A 24,749-nucleotide genomic window follows, 5' to 3' on the forward strand; every position below is an offset into this window, starting at 1 on the left:
GCTATCTTTATCTAAAGCCTATCTAAATCCTTTGAATCAATTGGTGGTCGTATTACTTCGTTGTCCAATTAGTTTGAGTCTAAAATCATCAAATTTTGATATCTCTCCAGGCTTCTGGAACTGGAAATAAGTTATAAGTACTACTTTGGTCCAAAGTTTGAGCTTGATCAGCCGGAGTAATAGATTCTTCGACAAAAGTTTAGCCGAGCCCGCTTGCCGTTGACATGTATTTACAAATTTTATATTGACATGCTATAAATTGTTAAGCTTCGGCTGCAAGCGGCTTCGGCTAAACCGACGTACATTTTCCATGCTAAGCTTAATTGAGAATGCTTGTGGCCGAGCTGGTTCAATATGCTTACCAATTCTGTGTTGATATCGTGTGAATTGTTGGCCACTGCTTATTCAAGCAAAATGTTACATTCTATATTGTGAGTTTAGTAAGTCCATTTGCAGCCGAAGCATTGTAATATGGCATTAAAGTGGCCATATTACAAAGTTTTAGGTTGGTGTGGTATCATCACATCCGATTTATCAACTACTCCCATTTTCATATTATATTCTATAACTTCTCAGGTAATAAACATTCATCAAGGATTAAGGCAATCCTATTTGGGTTGTGTGTATAATTACCACAATGCGTTATCATTGCAACTGTTTAAAATTTAAAAACCAAGGAAATGCTGTAAAGATTCTTCATTAATTTCTTATTGATAATTGTTAATAAGTGTTAATAAATCATTTTTTTTAATTACTTTTTTTTTGAAAGAGCAAGTAGTTTTTGAAAGATCTAGAATTAAAAGGAACGAATTGTACAAGCAGAAATAATTGTCAAAGTCTCATTTCCTAGAAGTAGTTTTACACTTTCTACGGCGAAAAGACGGTCGTCCATCAGAAGTCGCAAGACACAATCTTAATGAAGCTAATTACCACCGTCTTCACCTCTTTGTCGCACCTTGACAGTTAATGGAAATGGTCTCATTAAATGTAGGTCTTCGTGCCTGCACTGAATTATATAATCTGATTATTGTAATGAAAACATCGCTTTGATCTGATTGGAATTGTTAAATTTGGTTTATTACTATAAATTTAGTGAGAACAAATGTCGGTTTTGTTGTAATTTTACGAGTGTTAGGGTCACGCAATACGCATCATTGTGGTTGACCCTCGAACGCGTTCGAAGCTCTTACTTTCATCGCTGTGGTAATAAAATCCGGGTACGTGCTCGGCCGTACGAAGAACTCGGATCGAATTAAATAATAATTCTTCCCGTGCGTTTACTTTTATGGACGGTTTTACACCGGGACCCGTTACAAAGATATTCTATTCAGGAACGCGGTGTTCCAGTGGAACGTTAGCAATATAAACCCAACTTGATTTACGACCAGGTACTTAGACGGCGAATTGCTCATAACGTGTATGTTTTTTGAAAGGTGATTTTGTCTCGAAATATCGTTTAAAAGAATTTTAAATAATTAGTTTTTTTTAATTTTTAAATAAACAGTTAAGAAGCAACACTAAAAGTTTACTTCAACAGGTTAAAACCGCTGAAATTTAATTTAAAAATAGTTTAAGAACCATCTAAAAAAAGCAATTTCCTTAAAAAGCAAAAAAATTCTCTTTCAATGAAAGTTAACAGCTTAGTTAGTGAAAAGCTCTTTTACGGAAATTAAGTTTTTTCAAGGTTGAAATAGTTTAATAAATTTTCAGATTACTTTAAATTTTTAAACTACAACAAAGAATATTTTTTACTGCATAACAATGCATTCCCACTATTACATACACTTTTTATGTGATATTTTCATTCGTTTTTGAAAGATACATGATGAAAAACACAAACCTTAATTATGTTTGGAATGGAGTTTTATGTTTTGTTTGTTCGCTCGCATTCATTTTTTATCATAAATAATAGGTATCGCAACAAATGTGTTTTACAAAATAATTGTGAAGTAACTATTTTTAATTTGTTCTCGCAAGAGAAATCTTTTTGAACTAAAACTCGTCGTTATTCCCTTGTATTTTTTTATCTGTCCTGGTTAATCTCGCTTTAATTAAAGCTAGTAGAGCTTGTTTACCATTCGGGTACCGTAGAGTACTCGAACAGTGTGGCGAAGGTACAAAGTGACCTAGCAATTTCATCATATTTACCCAATTGTTTATTTTTTAAACATAAAATTATGAAGTTCTCGTAAAACTGAATTTAAATTATTCTAGAATGCTTTTTTGTGATTTTGCCATCTTTGATGCTTTATTAATATAATGAATAAATGTTGTGATTTATTGCCGACCGTAAAATTCACATTTCGTGCTACAGCTTGACATAATTCTGCGAAAAGTTTCATGTACAGTCGACAAACGTAAATATCACACCTGTCTGGTTATTTTACGCGAGGTTTGTTGGTCGATACTGTACGGCCACAATAAATATCATATGCCGTTGTAATTTCAGATATCCAGGACTATTTCGCATACCTTTTTTTTATGCGGATAAAATACAAAAAAAGCAACCAGCTATTTGTTCTAGTAAATGGGAAAATTTTTGTTTTAGAATACTACGTATTTGTTGTAATCAAATCTGAGACTAATTATAAACTTTATTCAACTTTGAATTCGATTCGATTCTAAACATTGATTAAAAGTTTTAAGGGGTACCGCGGTTTCATTTTATTCTGAGTCGAAATGAAAACTTTTGGTTTTAGAACACATTTCTTTATTGTATCGGCAAGAAGTGCAGCGTTAACGCGCCGGATAACAATGGCTATGGCAAGTACAGGTCGTACTATTTGCTCAACTAACGAACTGCAACTTCTCTTCGCGTCGCAGAGACTCGATTCATTATCGCTCGGATCCAGACAAGTGAAAAATCTCATTTCGACGAAAGGAACAAGCACGGGATGCTACTCGACTACGAGAGAAAACTTATTCCCGGGGAAATGAAGTCAAAACTGGTCTGGGCCAATTTACTGACGACGAACTTAAACCAGCTTGGACGTATCGGAGATCTAAATTGAAAATAAATTCTGGCGACCGCGACATTTTGTGCCCTTAAGTACCGTAGTGCAGCGGGGTGTGCTAATTTAAAATCAATACCGCTGTAAATACAATTTACCAGTATCATCATTTGCACCCGGAAGCGTCACGAGTTTCAACCCTTTTCCCAAACCTATTAATGTTAACAGCACAATAAAACATAACCTACATACCAACAATAATCATGATTTTAACTTAAAATAAAAAATAAAACTTGTTAAATATTATTTTCTTCTTAATAATTTTTCATTTAATGTTAAAAAATTAACCGATTATCGCCCATGATCGGTTTCCCAAAACAGTTGAATTCAACGTGATAAAAAGATAGATGAGGGCGAATTGGAAACGTGTGGAAGATGTCATTTAATAGACCAAAACAGAGTATTGGTGAATCTACTCAAAGGAATGCAAACAATGCTGACCAAAACCAAAACACTATACTTGCACAGCTCTTGAGCCATTGATTGTTTTGACCATCAACCCAGTCTAAATATTCCACAAAATCTTGGTCGATAGCCTTTTTGTCTCCGTAATGCTCTCGGCGATCTCCGCGATCGAAGTAGGCGATGCTTTGACTTATTCGAAGTCCCCTTGCGTGGGTTCTGATGGTATCGGTCTCAACCTTCTTCTTCCTATCCTGGATATAGTGCTTCCTCCCTTAACTCATATCTTCAAATTTTCTTTTGAGCGGTCTTTATTTCCCTCTGTCTGGAAGGTTGCTCATGTCGTTCCCATACCCAAATTGAAGTCCTCTTCATGTAACACTGATTTCCGTCCGATTTCAATTTTATCCGTACTATCAAAAGCTCTTGAACGCTTAGTTTATTTACAAGTCCAAGGATTTCTAGAGAGGTTTAATTTACACAATGAGTTGCAATCGGGTTTTCGCAGTGGGCATAGTACAACTACTGCTCTCATTAAAGTTACTGATGATATTAGGTATGCCTGCGACAACAGATGTGTTACTGTGCTGGTACTGCTCGATTTCAGCAAGGCTTTTGATTCTGTCGACCACAGCCTTCTTTTAGCGTCTCTTTCTGCCTACGGATTCACTCCCCCCTGTGTTTCTTGGTTTCAATCCTACCTTTCCCATCACTCCTTGTGCGTACGCGCTAACTCTTCAATTTCTTCTGCTTGTGCAATCAAATGTGGTGTTCCTCAGGGCAGTGTATTGCGTCCGTTACTTTTTTCTTTGTTCGTTAATAGTGTTACTAATTATATCTCGTGTAATTATCATTTGTATGCCGACGACCTGCAGATATATACTACTACTACTGTTGCTGAATTTCCGGCAGCTATTGTGCGACTTAATAACGATCTATCTAACGTCTTGAACTGGTCTCGGAGATACGGACTTAAGTTGAACTCAGTTAAAACGCAAGCTATTGTGTTTGGAACTCGTCAATTACTTGGTAAGATTAATCCATCTGCCTGCAGTGATCTGATGCTGGATGGTAATGTCATACGGTTTACTAACACAGTTAAAAATCTTGGAGTCCTTATGGATTCTGCACTGTCTAGGAAACCGCAAATTCAACATGTTTGCAGAAAAGTCTATGCTTGCTTCCACTCTTTAAAAAGACTTCGCTGCTCTCTTCCTCCTGTGGTGCGTCGTAATCTTTGTTACTCTCTTATATTTCCTCACTTCGACTATGCGGACGCGGTTTATCCCGATCTCTCGGTGACTCTTCTGAGTAAATTGCAGCGGCTACAAAATAATTGTATCCGGTTCATATTTGACCTAAATAGATTTGAGCATGTAACGCCGTATCGCAATTACATTCAGATGTTAACCTGTGAGAGACGTAGATCCTTTCGTTTATTAACCATTTTATTTAAAATCCTTCATAACTGCACCCCAAAGTACTTATCAGATAGGTTCCAGCAATTATCAACTCATGAGCTTGCTACTCGTTCACGTTCTGATACTATTCTTACATTTCCCGTTCATAGTACTGAAATTTATCATAGATCATTTACAGTACAGTCGATTGTGCTGTGGAATGGACTGCCTTCTGAAATTCGTAATATTTCTAGAATTACTAATTTTAGACATGTTTTAAAGAGCCACTTGCTTGCCCTTCAACTGGCTGTTTCCTGATTCTTTGTTCTTTGTCTTTCTCTTTTTTTTCCTCTCTTCAACTGCTCTCACTTGTTGGCAACTGATATCCGGCAGATTCTTTTAGTTTCTTTTAGTCGCTCTCTATCTCTCTTTTTGTGTCTTTTCTTTATTTTTCTCTTTGTTTTTCTTTTCTTGCTTAATCTTATTTGGTGATGTTAATAATATCTAATTATCACTACTTGCCATATTCAGCAAATACTATTTTTATTTTTGTTTGTTCTGTTGGGTCATTTGGCAGAGATCGCTTGTGCGATAAAATGATCCATTTGCTGATACTGTTTAAGTTAAGTGTATCTTATGTAATTTTGTATTTTTGTCTGTGGCAATAAATGATAAATAAATAAATAAATAATGCTGCGATTTCGCCTATAATGGTCTAAATGCTTGTCTAAATAATCCATCGTCATCAGCAGATACTTAATGGCAACTACAACTATCATTGAATTAAGTTTTGAAACAAAAAATTGATAAGCCACTTACGTTCTTCACAAAAATTTGTTCAGCTCAGAAAAGAGACACGAAGTCTGTGACAGAGAATTGAAATCGATAAGTGCTAAACATTTTGCCAAACCATTTTAGACGGAGATTTTTTAGTTTCCATCAACCATCGAATCCATTAACGAAAAGGAATTGGAAGACATTTCAGTATCAACGAGTCAAATCGAAAAAAAACTTGAAGGGACATATCGATGAGGAAGAAGCTTGGAGAAAAATCAATAACAACCTAAGTCTAGAATTTTGTATCGTAATTTAATCCATTAATTCTTTGCATAGTTAATAATTAAAAATGGACATGGATTTCATTGATTAAATAGTTAATATAATTTCTAAAGGAACGAATTTATGAATCATTCTAAAGTAATCTTTTACCCCGAAGCTTTTACGTAATGCTACGTGTGTAAATATTACATCTGGAAGGTGCACTGGTTGAAAAGCAAAATATTGTATAGTGCGAGACGTAAAAATCTCGCCGCGTAAAATGTTACACTTTAAAATCGCAAGCTGCACGATTTCGGTTTTCCTGTCACTTCCATCTCGGCTATTCAACAAAATTTTTATCCAAGGGGATTAAATGAACGTTATTGTGTAAATAACATAGTGATTCAATTTGGTAAATTGCTAGAACGTTTAGGTTTATGTTTGAAAGGATATGAACCATAAGTTATTACATCCTTAAACTATTGGGCTGTAAAGACAAAGCACACAACCCCATAGATAAACACATATATAGTGATTTAATGGAACGAATAAAACGGTTTGTACAAAAGGGTTGAATAGTTAGCTCGTTGAGTTACGCTTTCGGTACCAATTTAACAGTGTGAATTACCTCTCGAAATTCACCTGTCAGCGCAATTAACTAATGGTCCAGGGTGTTTAGCTGAACTAAGCCAAATCGAATTCAATTTGAAGGATGTCATATTCTGGAGCGTTATCTGTTCCAATAGAGTCGTACGGGAACGCTATTGTGTATTTAATTTAATTATACGAATGGAGAAAGAACACCGCTGCATGCTGGCGTAACAAAATTAATTAACTGGCTTCTACATCGGAAATCGTGATTGCAATAGTAAATGACATTTACGATACTACTACGAACTGTCGACATTGAATTGATATTCGAAAATAAAAACTTTTGATGATTTACTAAAATAAAGCACTGATTTGGTGTTATAATTTCCAACGAAGGGATGACATAACAAAGGAGTTTACGCAAAACCGCCTCTCGTAAAGGGCAACAAATAGCGGCCATTTATCTCCGAGTAGTTGCCTCTCCTCGAAATTTCTAACTCAGTTTAAATCCCAAAGTGGAACTATCAAATTGAGATCACCCTACATCTTCTTGTCTCCTCCCATACATAGAGCGTGAAGAGTAAGTGCTTATTGATTATCGTGCAAACAGGTATCCAACGTTCGCAGCACTAAGCAGAAAAGGAGATTTTGGAACGTGGTGGTCGCTTTCAACACTCGAGCGTGCTAGAACAAGTCTCTGTCCGAATTGTTAAATGCTGCGGAAAGTTCGGACGCAGTTAACTGAAGTTGATGGGAATACGAAAACCTTGTCTCGTTCATTTCGGTAATTACTAAAGCTGTAATTAATTAACACAACGTTGCGGTTTTATTCATTTATAGAAATTAAAATATATTAAATTTTTTATATGCAATAAAATCTATAAATTAAAACTAGAACTAACACTAGACCTAGAACTAAAAAGTTTCGGGTTTATCCATACGTCTTCAGACGCATTAGTTCTAGGTCTAGTGTTAATTCTAGTTTTAATTCGATAAAACATACGTCGATCTAACTAGCATTAGAACTAACACTAGACCTAGAACTAGAAACATTCGGGTTTAGCCGTCTTAAGAGACGTGCGGTTAAACGAACGAATAACGAATGTATCTAATTGTAGGTCAAGTGTTAGACTTTTAGTTCAATAAAAATATACTACAATATAGCACTGAATAACAAATAAAACTAGAACTAACACTAGACCTAGAACTAGAAACATTCGAACTTAGACCTAGAACTTTCTATAGTTTTTGTTCGTTACAAATATACAACATAACGCAATATTGTGTTAATTAGTGCTAGTTAGCACTGTCACTAGAACTAACACTAGACCTAGAACTAGAATCATTCGGGTTTAGCCGTCTTTAAAGACGTGCGGCTAAACCCGAATGATTCTAGTTCCAGGTCTAGTGTTAGTTCTAGTTATAGTGCAATGAAATATACAACAATCTAGCACTGAATAACAATTAAAACTAGAACTAACACTGGACCTAGAATTAGAAAGTTTCGGGTTTAGCCGTACATCTTCAGACGCACGGCTAAACCCAAATGTTTTTAGGTAACTTGTTTTTCAGTTCTTATATTCTCTTATATTCTGTTCTTATATATTATTAATCGTTTATAATAGAAAAAATATAAAATTAAAAAAGAGTCATAAAATTTCCATAACAAATAAAACGTAAAATTCAAATTGAAGTAAATTTATTGAGAGTTGATTAAAATTAATAATTGAAAAATTAAACAAACAAAATTTGGTTTTCGACTAATTACGTTTACAGTTGATTTAACACAGCCGAACTCAATTCGATGTCGTGGTTAACAAAAATCAACAAATAACCGAAAGTACTCACACCCCCGCATTCAAAACAAACTGTATCCCCCTTAATCGTCGCGGTAATCCAAACGCAATGTTTACATTATTATTTTGCCCGTATTTTCATCACGTCGCGTCGTCCAACACTCTATTTCATTTCATAATACACCCACGAGAATTTCGGTCAAAACCGCCTCCCGTTCAAAACACCTACACATACCGTGTTTACAATCGTTTCACAATTTATTGAATAACCTGAATATGAAACGGCAAATAAGCAAATATTGTTTCTATAGTGCAATATTACTACTTCAATCTATATTTATTTAGACTTCAAACACTTTTAAGAATATTGCAAAAATATAGAAAATTACATTGATCATAATATATTCATAAGATCACATCAAATACGTTATTTTTACGTGGGCAAGGACAATATATCAGATCGTTGTACGTGCATGTACATATTCTTGCGTGATTTATGTGTCACATGTGGCAAGTTCGCGCCGTGTATAATATATCGTCGGTCGATTTAAGGGAGTTTGTCTATCGTGTACGCAACGTCACGTTAGATGTACACCGTCAGTTTATCTCGGCTCACCACAAACCATTATCATTCATTTGTGTCACATCCACCTGACAATATCGTGCATTATTCAACCGTGTTATTGAGATATACACATTTTTATGCGTCAACATAATTCAGGATGCCATCGTAGGTATTTCGAGTATTTCGAAGTTTTCAAACAGTGAACAAAGAGAATCGTTCGGAAAATGACCCCAAATCGAATTTGACCCGTTCAAGCGTGAAGAAAGCACTTCTAAAATCAGGACGACGCAAATTGTAAAACTATTCATAGAGTTTTAGATTTTCGGTTTCATGCGAAGATCTCTTGAATGACTTCGGCTAAAAGCTTAGCGAAAGGGTTTCCTGCATGAGTTTTCACTACCTTTCATGGATGATCATGGTGAATTATTTCAACAAGTAAAAATCATCGCTTTTGAATTTGGATTAAAAGTATGTACAACATTTTATTTCACTTTGAAATTATCCTAAATAAGGTTACTTTTTGTAGGAAATGGTACGAAAAGGTTGAAAAACAATGTTTTTTCGAACACTCCTATTTTCAAATTTGTACCGTAGGGTGGGTCCATGCATAATAAATCTTCCTTGACCAAACCAAAGAGAACCGGGGTTATATTTTATTAACGGAGCATCTTGTACACTTGCTACGTTTGCAAACAAAATCCTTTTAAATTTTATTATTCACGAATTGGTAAGAATTTTAAATCTCGATCGGAAATAAACTACAACATCGGTTGGAAATGTCTTTTCGTTTTCTCGAAACAAATTTTATTAAATACAAATTTGCACTATGATTATGCAAGCTCATCTAAGTACTCATCTAGGTTTAAGATTACAAGTAAATAGCTTTCCGTGTAAAATAATTACTCTATTACATTCTATTTTATTATACGGCGAGCAGTGAAGCTCGCGTACGAGTTAATTATATATGAGGGTGTTCATGAATATTCCAGTTTGCTAATAAGTTTATTTTCCGGGAAAATTTTAATCTTCAAGGGGCTCGTTCAATTTATTACACCATTGAAAGTTCGTCGATTCATCGTTGACTTCTTTTTTGTGCATTTTGTTAATTTTAGCCTAAAATAGGTTATTAAATAAACGGGGTTGTTTTACTATACTAAATGTTTTTTTGAAATATCGTTGTAAAATGGATTAAATAGTCACTTGGCATTAATTTGGGATTCACAATATCGTGTAATTACCCAGAAAGTTTCACTGTAAAGGTAAATGTTGGATAGTGTACGGTTATTATAGGAAACTCCGATTTCATCTCAACTACAAACCGCCTTACTTAATGTTAGCGAAACTAAATTAATGACAACGATTTGTAACAATCTCAACTACACCTATAAATGTAATTTGGTTGTTTTTTAATGATAAAAATATTAAATATGTTAAATATTAATACATAATTATTGAAACATTCTGCAGTTTGAAGCAGTCGATGAGTGTTATGATATTATTTCTGTGCTCTAAACATCATTTAAGCTTAGTGCGTGTCACATTACTCATTCTCTAAGGAGAATTGTCGTCTTCAATGCCTTCTTATCAATTCGTTTCTGCTGACAACTCTTGAGGATGTCTAAGCACACAAAATAATGGTATCTGCTCCATAAATTACTAATTTGATCACGAAGTGAGATATTGAGGTGAAATCACTTTTTAATTTTCTTAAATATTAAACTTAATAACGCAGAAAAAAACAACAGATGACAGCAGAAACAAAGAAGACTAAACAGAGGATGAGGGTGAGGAGATGAAAGTCTTGAAATCTATGTTGAATGTGATACTGCGAGATAGGCAAACTAACACCTCTATCAGAGAAAGATGTAACGCACAGGATGTAGTAAAATGGACAAAAGTAAGAAAAAAATGGTGATCTTGATATTTTGGAGAAATCAGCAATAATATGCTAGAATGTGGCTATCCCATGTACTGTGCTCATTTCTAATTTATTGATAGCAATTATCGAATCCATATAGTTGTCGTCAAAGTGATACATATTTTCAAAGACCAAGCAGTTTGGAGTCCCATATTATATTCAACTGAGTTCCTTTTGCATCGGTTACGTAGAGTGGAAGAAACACAAACACTAAAGCACAATCCAAAAATAGAATCCGATCCACCTACTTTTACCTTACAAAGGTATTTGATGGAAAAGAGGGCATCTTAGCTCCTTCAAGAGTATTTGAGGTTCGTAAGTGAAATACTTAGATTTCTCAATAATACTCCCTTTGGTGTTTTTTTTGTAATGTTCATTAAAATAAATTAATTGTGCGTTTAAATGGCAATTTTCTTATAATTTGTGAATTAGACTGACATTTGCTCCACAGGCCACATTATCCTTGGTAGCTTTAATTTCCTTTGGCACATACGATACCATATTACTCCCCTTTTGATATTCGAGGAATTGATTTTTATGGAATTGATGTTATAATTAACATTCTCTATATGTATTGCCTCTGAAGGTAATAATAGGTCGGTGAGGCTTCGTACCACTTTTAAAACAAATGGAATCCTCCAAACACTAAACCTCACACAACAAGTCTAAATCACGGTCGCTTTTAACTAACAACAACAGTTTGTGTTGGTTTCGAAGTATTTGCTTAATTCGAGAACGTAACGGTAGCTTTTAGATGTTAACGAACAAAGGTTGTTGTCTCTTTGTGCTGATTTGGTTGGGGAAAATGCAATACACACTCGTTGCTATCAATCACACTAAATATTAATTTATGTGTAATCTCAAATCCAACAGAATTAAATGGCACTAAATTACTGTTTATTACACTATACTTAGGTTTAACTTTATAAACTCGAGTTTTCAAGTATGTGAGATACGATCAACGAAGAGGTCAATCAATACCACGTCTACCAATTCGTTATCCAGAAAATACCTATTTAGATAAATGAGTGTAGACAAATGGTTGACTTCAAATAGGTTTGTCAGCGCAAGTACAATTTCATTTGGACTACGATTTTCGAGCATCAATTCAATATATTCTATTATTCTTATTTACAATCTCACACAATGTATAGGTTTAACTTTATTTATCATGTACTTGTTTAGTTCTGCGTGAGGATGTATATGGATCTTTAATAAAGCACTGCATTGTTTCATTTAAAGTTTTGTTGTCATTCATAACAGTATTTAGCCGACCTCTCCGGTATCCATCTTTTCAAAACATGTCATATGTCTTTATGTTGTACTGGATGTTATATTCACATCAACGAAATAACTTGTTATCACCTTTTTTGCCTATCGGTGATATAGCTCAGATATCTTTTCATTGTGGTCTCATTGTGGTGAGTATTCACCTCTGTTGTGCAGATCTTATACTCTTATGCTGTTCAGCTCTTATTTCTTTAGCACCATCAGATTTACTTTAGCGTTCGCCTTCGAGAATAGTAATTAGGTTAGAAAGCATGAACTCTGCAAGAGAAATAAATGTCAAGATGGTTTCTGTGGTTACAAAGAGATCTGTTTTGAATAAGAGTCTTGATGTCATTACGGTAGTTTTCTTGTATAAACCTAGTGTCTTTATCTATAAATGGTCATTAATAAGCGGCATTAATAAGCATTACAGTTAATGCACAAGCACCCAATATATTTTTGGCAATGATAATATTTCACTATGGATTTTCAATAATTCAAAGAATTATTCTGGCATCAGTTAAATTTTAAAATAATCTCACCCAGAATAAAAAGTCTTTAATGTTTTCAAGAATAAAATTCATATACTTAATTCTCTTTTTAATTTACTGGAAGTACAAGACATAAAAATGATTAAGAAAATCTTGTATAACTTTTGTATAAAATGTATAATTGAACATGGTGAATGTTTTTGTTGGAACTCAACGCGAGGAAATGGCATTTACATTTCTCTTTACTCTGCGGGAATTACTGCATTTGACGTGCGCACCGTGTAAATTCAACTAAATGTTACATTATTTCGTATATTACATACAATGTTCTTACGTTTAATTATTTTAACGACTTTTTGAAAAAGCTTTAATTAAAAAATGTCATATGTTTTCAATTAAGTTATAATTCTATTTAATTGTTGATTTACGTCATCTCATCTTGTGAAAGTCATAGTGATCTGTATTTAATCTCGGTGTTTTGCAGTCAAAGGGTCAGGGTATAGAATGGCAGCAAAACCGGGGCATCGCCGGGACGCCTACAAATTACACTGCAGCTGCGGGGCTCTTCCTACTGTTTTTGCCCGCATCGAAATGCTAATGTAATTTGGTATTGACCGAGATTAAACTCCGCGTAATTCCGTTTTAGTTAAATTACTACGAGTGAATGCAAGTCAGATACGTGTCCTAATTCAATCTATTTAAATAATCAAAATTTTATTATCAACTAAAAATTATTTCAATAATTTCTTTTTTCTTTGATGATTAATGAATACTAATATCTTTGAAATGTATTGTATTCTCCTTGCACGCAAAATTTTCATTACTGTCGTTTTTCAATCATAAATAAAATACGACTTACGAAGTGCAGCACGAAGGAGCTTGAGTTAAGCTACTTGGCAAAATAATCACGTCCTTTTTCTCTGCATAACGAAACCTGACGGGCTCAAATAGGGCTAAAGAGGCGGGTACGGAGGCCGTCTAAGGAATATTAATGGGGAGATTTTGAATTGTTAATATTTACTGGACGTGCTTTCCTTGGGTTAACCTAATTTCACTTATACCCCAAAAACGGAGACTGTCGTAATAGATTCATAATAACACCAGATCTTAGATATCTATGAATAATTTAAATTTTAATAAAGATTTTTTTGCGACGTTGTATTTTTAGTCAAGATAAAATAGCTACCATTGTATATATAGTTGATGAATGTAAATGTAGCTCGCAACATGTTCCAAGTGATGTAGCACTTTCCAAGATTAAAATTAATAGGGAAAGTGTCAAATGCACCCCATCCTTTCCAGTTTCTCACACTGCAGATGTTACTTTCTTACTACTAACAATAAGTACACTACTACCAAACTAATTAACTAACTGTGGTTTGGTTATTTATGAACCTACCAAAGATGATGTTAATTGTACGAGTAATCTTGGAAAACTTTGAATAAATTACTGTAATCATTACTACTTTATAATAACAACAATATTAACATAAAGTTCGTCCCATATGTCTCGCGCAATACATCAACCTTTATCCTAGAAGCCACCATTATCTACAGCAAAGGCACATTCGTGCGATACTGTTGTAGCAAATTGCATTTTCGCCAACGGACCGGCTGTCTCATTGCAATTTACCAACGGTTCTCTGTGTATGTTGAAATGAACGTATATCTAACGTCTGCCCCACTTCTAACCTTGTTGACATCAATGAGAAATCAACTTTGTATAATAAAGTTTGTTGGATATTATGTCCTATTTTAAGGAAAGGAGGAAATACAGTCAAACCTCGATATAACGGACTAATACAAGGAAATTAGAAGGTAAAAAATGTTTAATTTGCTCTATAAACTGTTTTAGGTTAATGGAAAAATATACAACAATCTAGCGCAGAATTACAACTACAACTAGAACTAACACTAGCATTAGAACTAATACTAGACCAGGAACTAGAAACATACGGATTTAGCCGTCTTAAGAGACGTACGGCTAAACCCGAATGTTTCTAGTTCCGGGTCTAGTGTTAGTTCTAGTTTTAGGATAATGAAAAAATATACAACAATCTAGCGCTGAATAACACAACGGCTTATGTGTCTTCAGAATTTTCGGGGAATACCCTGAGTTTATCTATGAACATGGAATAGATCAACTTGAGAAATAACCCGAGTTGGATTCTATCTATAAGCACTAACATTTATTTTTAAATATACTGATGTATTAAATAGATAATATTAATAGTATAGTTTAAAAATATTTTGTCCGTTATATCCGAAGTCGAAGTTTTACTGTATATCCTTTTCTTTTCTGGGGATATAAAGAAAAGAGATAGTGTTTTGTTGACTTTTACGTGATCGTAAAAGTGCGTAAAAGGATGAAAAAGAAAAGGAAAGAAAGGTAGTTGCATCGATTTTATGGTGGCTTTTACGAGGTCGAATATCCGAAAAACTTCACCGGCTCCGATATAATTCTCGTTGTCGAGGTTAGGCCATTGCCCTATATTTATTGGTATAGAATCGTCAGCACACGCCCGATTTGAATTCGAACGCACGGTAGGTTTGCACCATTAGAGTACAATGGTTTGAGCATTTACCGACACCGCTCAAATGGATTGTAAACTTCTGCATTTACGCAACCGGCGGAACGCATTAAAATCATCGTCGTGGTACGTTTATAGTTTTCAATACAATTTTTTTTTGTTGAAATTCCGAAATTAATCGAACGGATTTTGCGATTTTCTACCACTTTTTTTTCTAAACAACCGACACGTTCTATCGGTGTGGTATTTTAATGGAGTAATAAATTCCGTGTCAATTACGAGAGAGGTGCAAAATAATTTTTGATTAAATTCCTCTTCCAGCGCATGTGGTTCTATGGTTAGACCATACATCACTTTGAACAATGTATATTCTATCCTTTACGTTTCCTCTCATTGTCGTGTTTTCCCGTTAAACCTATACCTAACATACCGAAACGTATTAACTTGAAATAAAGTGGAACCATCACGTCGGATGAAACGGAATTTAGTATGTGAATATATCCGAAATACAAAGTTAACTCAAAAAGAGTTAAATAACGTTATCTTATAAAATGGTTGTTAAGATTGACATAAATAGATGTGAAGTAAGAAAAGTTGTTCTAAAATAGCATTTGTAAGGATTTTTATCATTGCATCGTATTTCTTGTCGCTGCAGATAATGCTGTCCCCATAAACAAAGCGAAAAGGCGGCGACCGTGTTGCGAGATCGGGCCAAAATAAATTCGAGATTGACTAGAAGTGTGCCGTTTCGCTGTCGTCGTCGTTGCTACGTAGTACTAGTTTAATTCGGTTCGCATTGATCTACAATACTGCAGCAGAACAGAACGGAGCATCGCGGACGCAGAAGCCCCAACCAACCTACATTCAATGCCAGTCGACAGCAGTCCATTGCAATATTCAACCTCTCACTTTGTCGTTGGCTTCATTGACGCGTATATGAATTCTCTCGCCCAGCCCCCAACCCCTCTCAGACAATGAGAACGAATCATTGTTCTGATGGGCAATGGCTGATTGTTCTGGTAATTAAACGAATAGACTGCTGAGCATGTTATTTTGGAACGGACAACAAAACGAGATAATAAATTAAAAAACATTCGATTTTGATAAATACAAATAATTCTTAAATAAATATTAATAACAAACGTATTTATTACGCAAACGTTGATGTTATTGGATGAAATAAATTCCATTTTACTGATTTATAGTTTAAGAGGGGTTGGATAAACGTTTGTAGGTGACACATACCGGTAAACAGGTGGTATACCCCGGGGCGTATATCACGTGATCGCAGGCACATTGACAGTCCCTCATCTGTTCGGACAGTTCGAATATCAATTCTGGATCGTCCATTTCCGGTGTGTCGATACCGTCGCCAGCGGCTCTTCTTTTACCACCACTACGTAACTGATTACCATTCGATCTGAAATGAAAAATTAAAATATTACAAAAAAAATAAAACGAAATAAAACGATATCAAACAACGAGTTTAATTGAACAAGAATTTACGTAACGTTTAATAAAAAGAAATAAAAATTTCAATCATTGCAGAAGATTGAAATGTTAATTACGGTAATTTGAACAGCGAAAAAAGAAATGATGAAACCGTCGTTGGAGAGAGATGGATTATTATATTATGCGGTAAAATGAGGTCGTTTCTGCATAGGTTGTTTCGAAAATTACCTGGATCTGTAATAGATACGTTGCGGGATTTTGAGTCCCACAAAAAAAGCACTTTTGAATTGCAATGCGGGGGATTTCCGCTAACGCGGACGGAAGGCTAAAAACAAGATCGGCTGAAATATAGCCGGATATACTTGTCGCTTTGAAACGGCCCGGTCGTCGTCCTCCGGTCATAAATCTCGCCCTCTCCAAACTTTGATCGTCGATAGTTCGGTTTTTGAACGTGTCCGGACCTTTTTTTTACCATTTATTTCTTTTCCTCGTTTTCTGATCTGTCTGTCATCGTGACAGAAGAAACGATAACAACACAGGTTGTATAATGAACAGTTAAAAACACTTTAAAAAGAGTTATTAATTAAAATAGTCAGTTTATTTAAATTGGATCCCTTCAAAATTTGGCGGAGGCGCCGGTTCCTTAATAATTGATCTCATTTTCTTGTTAATTATCAATTAATAGATCTGTTGCCCTTCGTGGAAACAGACTTATTAACTTTCCATAGTGAAGGAAAAGTAAACTATTTAATCGTTACTTTGAATATATAATGGAGGTGCTCTCTTTCTTTAATAACTGAGGGGTTGGTGATAACGTCACACTCACTAGGAAAGAGAAAGGAGTAAGAAAAGTAGAAGTTGGTCATTTTAGTACTCAGTCCGACATAAACACTTTTGAAATAGTCGAAAACTTAACTATGAAAACGTCTGACTATGATCTCCTTCATAATGCATCAAAAACATCAACATGATGCTGTTTTATATCACCTGGGTTGCATTAATTTGTTTTAATGTATTTTTGTCCTGGTGCTATCTTTGCAAAAATCATCATTGCATAAAATTTGACTTGGAGCGTTCTTAGATGTTGCTAAATCAATGCTGGCACAATATAATTTTCTAAAACAGTTATGGAAATACGAGAAAGTACAACTATCAAGAGATTATGGATTGCGGAAAAGAAAGATAAGACGGAAAATTAAGTGGAGGTGCGTTCATGATGGGTCTCACTAGATGTAGACTAGAAAAAGGAATGCAGATGATCAGATGTTGCAAGTGTTTGAACCATAGACACTTAACAACATCTTGTAACTGATCGAATTGCAACGGGTTCTGCAATAAGTATGGAAAGGCTAAACAAAAACGTTAGTAATGCCAAAATGAAGATACAAGAATCTTACTTTTAAGATGTCGCACAAGGTTGAGGTAATACATGAACACATGAACAGAACTATGAAGCTGCTGGATCTGATAGATAAAAAGGCAAGTGATGAAGCAGTCGATATAATCATAATGTTTGAACCTAATAGAAAGTAATTAAAAGCAAAAATCTTTAATCAGATTATTAAACAGAACTAATTTTGATAATGTCTCAGTTAGACATTTATAAGATATAAAGGCTACATAAACTTCAACAGTCTTTTTGTCATTTCAATCACAATTCTGTGAGATCTAACCTGAATTTCTTTTCTATGTCATATTTTTAGAGTTCAATTCTGATGATTCAGAGATCGTATTACCATCAGATCTTATGATGTAGAAAATTGCTATCATTCGAAATGAGAAAATAATATTGTGACGTTTATTATTTCCTCTGGCTTTTGAAAAGAAAGTGCGTTTGCAAGTCGGGGGTTTAATTTGAGTGATAAATGAGATAACTCTCAGAAAACTTAGACGGTAATTAATCAATATAACTCTTAAACGGTGATGCAAACAGGACTAAAAAAAAACAGATGATTCAGAAAATTAATTTTAGCTTACAACATGAGGCACTTTCTAAACATTTTCGGCTGCTAATTATACGCGAAGGGTGAACTTCGCTTTAACAACTCCCAGGTTATCTAAGTGTTTACAATACATGATGAAATTACTTTAACAAAAATAAAGAAATACGGTTTAATTAGAATCAACAACAATTCGTTTTGTTCGTTTCGTTTCCATATATTTCATTGAATTGAAAATAACAGTAAGTTTAATTATAAATACGATACGATATGGATTTGAGAATTGCCTCATAATTGTTTCTAATAATTCCCTCTTATTAATTATGGTTACGATGTCTTCCCTTGAGTGTAATGCAGTTAGCGCAAATAACACGCATGCAGCCGCATTGTGTACGCTAATTAGTGGGGATTCCGATAGCCAATTGATATTATTAATGGCTAAGCAGGGTGGTTGATAGAATTAATTATGTTTATATTTACACTATTAGTAACGTTTTAACTCTCAGTTTCATGGCGTTACACAACATGTATTTTAACACGAATTATCTAATCATTGAAAATCACGTAATCAGTAAAGTTCTAAATCTAACCTTTTTCTTTCTATTTATTTATTCTGATTAAACGTACTCTCATTAAAGTATCAATGTACCCACAGGAATATTACGATCATTGGAAGTTGAGCAGTAGCAATGATGGAAATCCCCAAGTGAAGCGTATTTCGAGCAAAACGTCCGATTGCAATCCCAATTAACGTAGCTTAACTCTAACAGTTGCCACTAATACTCTTTCATTCCGTGTTCGTTCGTTCGTTAGATCGAAAGCATTGCGGTTTAATTAATTAAAATAAACCAAAAAGTTTTATTCGTTTTCAAAAATCCAACAAGAATGACTTGGGGAATTATATATATGCGGAGATTCTATTTATTAATCTAAATATTCTAAATAAAGGAAAAATTTGAAAGAAGGAACTTATTGATTAGCTAAAATTATATGTTATCATATTAAAATTTTTATGACGTTTTCGTTTCGTTTTGGACCGAGGGTGAGATAAGGGAAAGGGATACAGTGATAATGCAGGAAGGATTTTATGGGGCGAAACGTTGACATCCCACAGGACCAATATTTTATTCGCTCTTCGGCATACCCTCATATACCATATACCCACACATACACTCATACGAAACACGTCCTTCGGATAAGACTGTAATTTTTTTAAAAGATAAATTAGGGGATTCGAAGGAAATGTCGATGGTATTACATCTTACATCGCGGGAATACAAAATTTCTTTTTACCACCTCCACAACTACTGTTGTACGTGAAACTCCAAAGTCTAAGGTAAAACCTGACCGCGAAACATTTTCTTAAAGCTAACGCCACCTGCATGTTGACTTGGTCGCAATTTTCCTTCCCAATCTAGTTTCACCAGGTAATCGATAATGTAAGTCGTTTCGAAGTTTGCACATAGAATATTCAAGTTGCCGCATGCAGTTCGTGAGATGGTGCAACGCTCCCACTGTTGAATCTTTGAATTCTCCGCCTTATCTTACCTATAATAACTAAACTCTAAACGGCTCCGGAATATGTATGGAAAATGCAATCAATAATGTCTTTGTAACAAATCACACATGATTCTAAGCTTATTTTGACAAATCTGCTTGTAGCTATAATCTTAGATTCGTATGGAGTAGAACGTGTATAATTGATCACATTAAGCAACTTAATTGCAAATGATCCAATAGGATTATATGGACGAACTCGGAGATGATCGCTCTTATAATTGAATTACTCCAACAACTTAATTCCAATCAATTTGTTCACAGATTACCTCGAAGATAATTGATTAGTAAATGATACATTTATTAAGTATATATTTTTTAAGTCTTTATAAATGGAGAAAAATATCTAGTATGTTCACTTACCTTTCACTCATAGCCCTCTTGAAACTTTGCGCCCTCTTAAATCCGTAATCGTCGCACTTAAAGTCCTTTTCGTAACCGAAAGTCTTTACCACCGCGCAATTTTCTGGTACGTAACCATCATAAAACGTGTTATTCGGACCACGATGGATGTTAATAATTTCTGGGGATTGTATTCTTTTCAGGGACGGTCCTCTATCCAAACGTTGTTGTGTGCGTTGCTGTCCACCATCATTTTGTTTTAATTTTCCACCCTTTCTATCCAGGCTGTACTGACTGGAATTGGACGCGTCCAATTTCGTAAGAGAGCAAAAACCCCTATTTGTCAGCGCAATATTCTGTTCGCTAGTATAACGTGGCTTCAAACGATGGTGTTGTGGATACGAACAGTTACAGACCAGCTCAAATTCCTCGTTTCGAACGTATTTATTAGCGTTCGTTTCGGTTTGTTGGTGAACATCGTAACCCGTTTGATGTCCGCTACGATCATAAGTTGTGTTCAACAAGAGTTCCTCACTATTATTAACATGTTGTTTACAACTTCCTGCGTAATCAGAGTGCTGGCTTGTTGAATGGCTAAGACTCAATTCGCTTGCAGGTATTATTGTTCCTAAGTTTTGGTAATCCCCGAAATCGTTATCGTTCGGTGTTGTTACTTGAGTGTATTTCGACGACTTCATAACTCTAGTTGCTAACTCATGACTCATCTCCTAAAAACAAAAAATTTTAATTAATACACCAAAAAATCTTATCTATTTAGATATTTTCCACTTTATAAAATCTCCACATCTCACTGAAGTGGAGCTTCAATGAGACCATTAAAGTACATGGTCAAAATGAACCAGATACCGTTAGAGATAACTACTCGGATAAGACTGAATCCTTAACGCATATTCTCTCTCCATAGAAACCCGGGCTCCAAAAACTGAGAGAATAGAGATATTAGAGGCACGATGTGGTAGAGAAACGATTATCCGAAAACGATAAAGAGCGGTCCACCGAGAACGATTCGCTGCAAACTGCAAACTCGTTGATGTTTTTCGGATTTTTCTAAAAAGTTTAAACCTAAAATCACGAAGTCGAATTTGAGAAAAATGACTTTTAAACATTTTATGGTATTATTCTCGAATTATAGCTTCATCTTTTGTAAGGTGGAGTTCCATTTCCAAGACGAGATTGCGAATCTACTTCGGACTATGATTTATTTAGAACGACTTCCCCTTTGGATAAGGGTCGAAAAATACCGTTTCTAACGCGTCGAGAAAACTTACTGGGCGATAAGTGACGTCGTCTTTCACTGGCTCGAAAAGTAATATTCGCGAAATTAAAACCTATACGAATCCCGCAAAAGGAAATAGTCGTACGTTTTAAATGGAGCCCCCAGCAAACGGCCGTCGCCTCTCGTCTCGAAGATCCGCTTTTCTTTGTGATAGATGTGATGTTTCTTGGCAGTGCATCCGCACCCGAACTTCAAGTTGAGGAAATGCCACGTTCTTCGGAGAAATAATTCGTAAACCGCGGAAGTTATGAGAAATTCAATTTTCAAGATAAGGTTTTTGCAGAACTCCACTGGTTTGCTTCCTCTAAGGTATTTGCCGTGAGTTTTGCAAAAGTGGATATTACCTGAGCTCCCATCAAAGGCAATTTAAATGTTTGCTTTTGCAAAACAGCCGTACATTTTTCGTGTATATCTCATTTCCTATTCCATACCGAACGGTTTTCGCCAAGAGAAAACTGTCTTGTCATCTTAGCGAATATCCACTTTAAAAACTACTCAACGACAACGAAATGGTTTCATATGCTACACCCGAGTTGCAATATATCAGATTAAGAAAATCTTTATTAAATACAAAATCATTTCGTTTCTATCAAAATAATTAATATATTTATTTTATATTTACAAAACCCAAGAAGGAAAGTAGAAACCTTTGGGATTTACCGAATGAACAAGAAAATAATCGAGTAGAAACGAAATTCACGAGGGCGCGCAAATAAACGTTAATTACAAATGAAGAAAAAAAGCCTCGGGCTTTAAAGTGAATTTAAATACAAATTTAAATACGTAATGAAATGGAGAGGCGAAAAATACTCGAATTTAAAATGTGCTAATGACAAAGTATTCTGAAACCGTTAAAATGCTTTTTCGCGTTTTAAAAGATAAATGTAATCTAAATATTTTGTGGATTGCGATTTCGATTCGATGTTTTATCATTTAGCTGACTCAATCGATCAGTTTCATTGTGACATAAATCATTTTTAAAAATTTAAACATACTATATCTCATTTCCTATTCTGTGCCTTAAAAATTTTAATACATAATTTATTAAAAAGGCAAAGTAGGTAATTTAAAAATTTTTTTTGAAGTGACTCATTATGATTTCTGATGAAATAACCATCAACGAAGTACTACATTCGATGTTCTGCTTCGGTAAATTATGAATTCATCTTTTGAATATAGCCAAATTTTCATGTTCGCGGAGATTGAGATTCCGGTGCTTTTTAGGATGCAGCACATCTCGCGGATAGTTTCTATCGAAAGTTCGCCACCGCACGTACCATCCTTGAAAGTTTGAGAGCAACTGCAGCGGAGCTTTTACGTGCGCACTACGGCTGTAACAAGAATTCCTGAAAAAGAAGCTCGCATAACGCGAAAACCGTAACAAGTTTTTAAAGGGAGTCTATTAACTTTTTGAACGAAATTTATAATGTTAAATTTGTTTTATAATTAGTTAACCATTCATAACTTTATATACAATTTTCAATCAGTGCGTATATGATAATATTATTCATTATTATTCAATATGGTAGATTTAAAATAACAGACAAAATTAAACCAGGGGAGTTCATATATTGTTTGCAGGCTAATGGTGCTGACATAAAGAGGTTTATTGGTCATATTCACTCAAACATGTGAAACAGAACACGTTTATTTATACCACAAAAATAGTGGAATTGCCGCCTGTATATACGGGGCGTTTATCATTACCAATTCCTCTGAAAATTTTAATTGTAAACAAGTGGCACCATATTTTAAATTTTCCAAAAATACAATACCTGTTGGCTTTTAATTAATTTTGAATAATAAATACATCCGGCGTCGAGTCGCAACGTCATATGATATATGCGTTTAATATTCCTAGGTGCCCATTGTTATCCTATAACAACGAATTTTATTTCCATGATATTTATTGGACACTTTTCAAAATACACCAATATTTATTGCAACCTATTTGTACACCAGCAATTAGTCGCGGTGATGTAAATCGTGATATACATTGCTGATCATCATGTATTATTTATGTTTTTGCTGTGTTAGTTTAACCACCGATTTATTTTCATTTCAATTGTACATAGAATGAACATTTGTTAGGAAAGTATAATCCTTTATTCAACGATTACAATTTAATATTCTAAAAATTATTCAAAAGGATTTCCCCGATTTTGCACCACAGGACACATGTATAATTCATTACCAAAGCACTCTAACCTTCAAGATGGTCATGCAAATTCACGATGCAAGGTTGAGCGCGCATCTTTCGGACGACGAACACCATTGCGGCCAGTTCCGGGCCGTTGAAACTTTAAACTCGGCCATTTATTAGACGTGCCGCATTTTATTTCGGTAACACGAACGTCGGACGGGTCCCAAAAACAAACTAAAAGCGAGATTTATTAAATAAACCGGAATATTTGCATATTAAATTGTTCTGTACCCGCCCGTTCGGGCAATTTTAAATTTCTCTTTTACCGAGAGCAAGTTTAGCGGGCGTTAGTTTAACTCATTTTGCGTGCTGGATATATTGCGGCTTAACAAGATGCATGGATACAGTTCACCGTTACAAATTGAAAAAGCGAACCGTTGTAAGCTGAACATAAATCACGGTTTTTATAAGAACAAAAAGAGACATTAACTTGGACTTGGCTTTCTTATGAGGGATTTGAAAAATTACTTTTAGTTTTTAATAATTTTTTAAATTAATATTAATTCGTTTCGTTTTTTGATTAATAGTCACTAGAAATTGTATCGATCAAAAACAACATCCAAACAAGAATCACCCACGATTACAATCAAAAAAATTTTTGATTAGTCAACAAAATAATGTGGTATAAATTACCATTTTTTATCCAAATTGGCAAAATACAAGAGCATGATACTGACCTCAAGTAAAATGAAGACCAAAAGAACAGAGATAATGGAATTTGTCCAAATGTAAAAGTCATCAAATCTTCACCATAAACGTACTGTTTTGCATCACAATTCAGTATTATACCATATTGAATGACAAATCAAAACGTTGACAAATCGGCAGTTAAAAATATTCCTTCCTGGTTAGCAATTACTGAAACTCAGGCGACTACTACGTGTAAACCTGAAGTGAGCTCATGTCTGCCAGTTATGAAACCACAGGAACTCCATTGGCATGTTGC

General features: G+C 34.7%; 1 protein-coding gene across 2 annotated transcripts in view; it reads right to left on the bottom strand.

Annotated features, from left to right (window-relative positions):
• LOC111427891 (uncharacterized) overlaps positions 1 to 24,749 on the bottom strand; it is a 128,203-nt gene that overhangs the window by 82,799 nt on the left and 20,655 nt on the right. For both annotated transcript variants that reach the window (XM_023063249.2, XM_071196352.1), the window contains exons 2-3: positions 20,325 to 21,031; positions 16,258 to 16,432 (exon numbers count right to left, since the gene is read on the bottom strand). In XM_023063249.2, coding sequence (XP_022919017.1) covers positions 16,258 to 16,432; positions 20,325 to 21,028 — 879 coding nt within the window. In that variant the 5' untranslated portion in view covers positions 21,029 to 21,031. The remainder of the gene's footprint in view (positions 1 to 16,257; positions 16,433 to 20,324; positions 21,032 to 24,749) is intronic.

Source organism: Onthophagus taurus, chromosome 6, assembly GCF_036711975.1.
Source record: "Onthophagus taurus isolate NC chromosome 6, IU_Otau_3.0, whole genome shotgun sequence".
Classification (NCBI taxonomy): domain Eukaryota; kingdom Metazoa; phylum Arthropoda; class Insecta; order Coleoptera; family Scarabaeidae; genus Onthophagus; species Onthophagus taurus.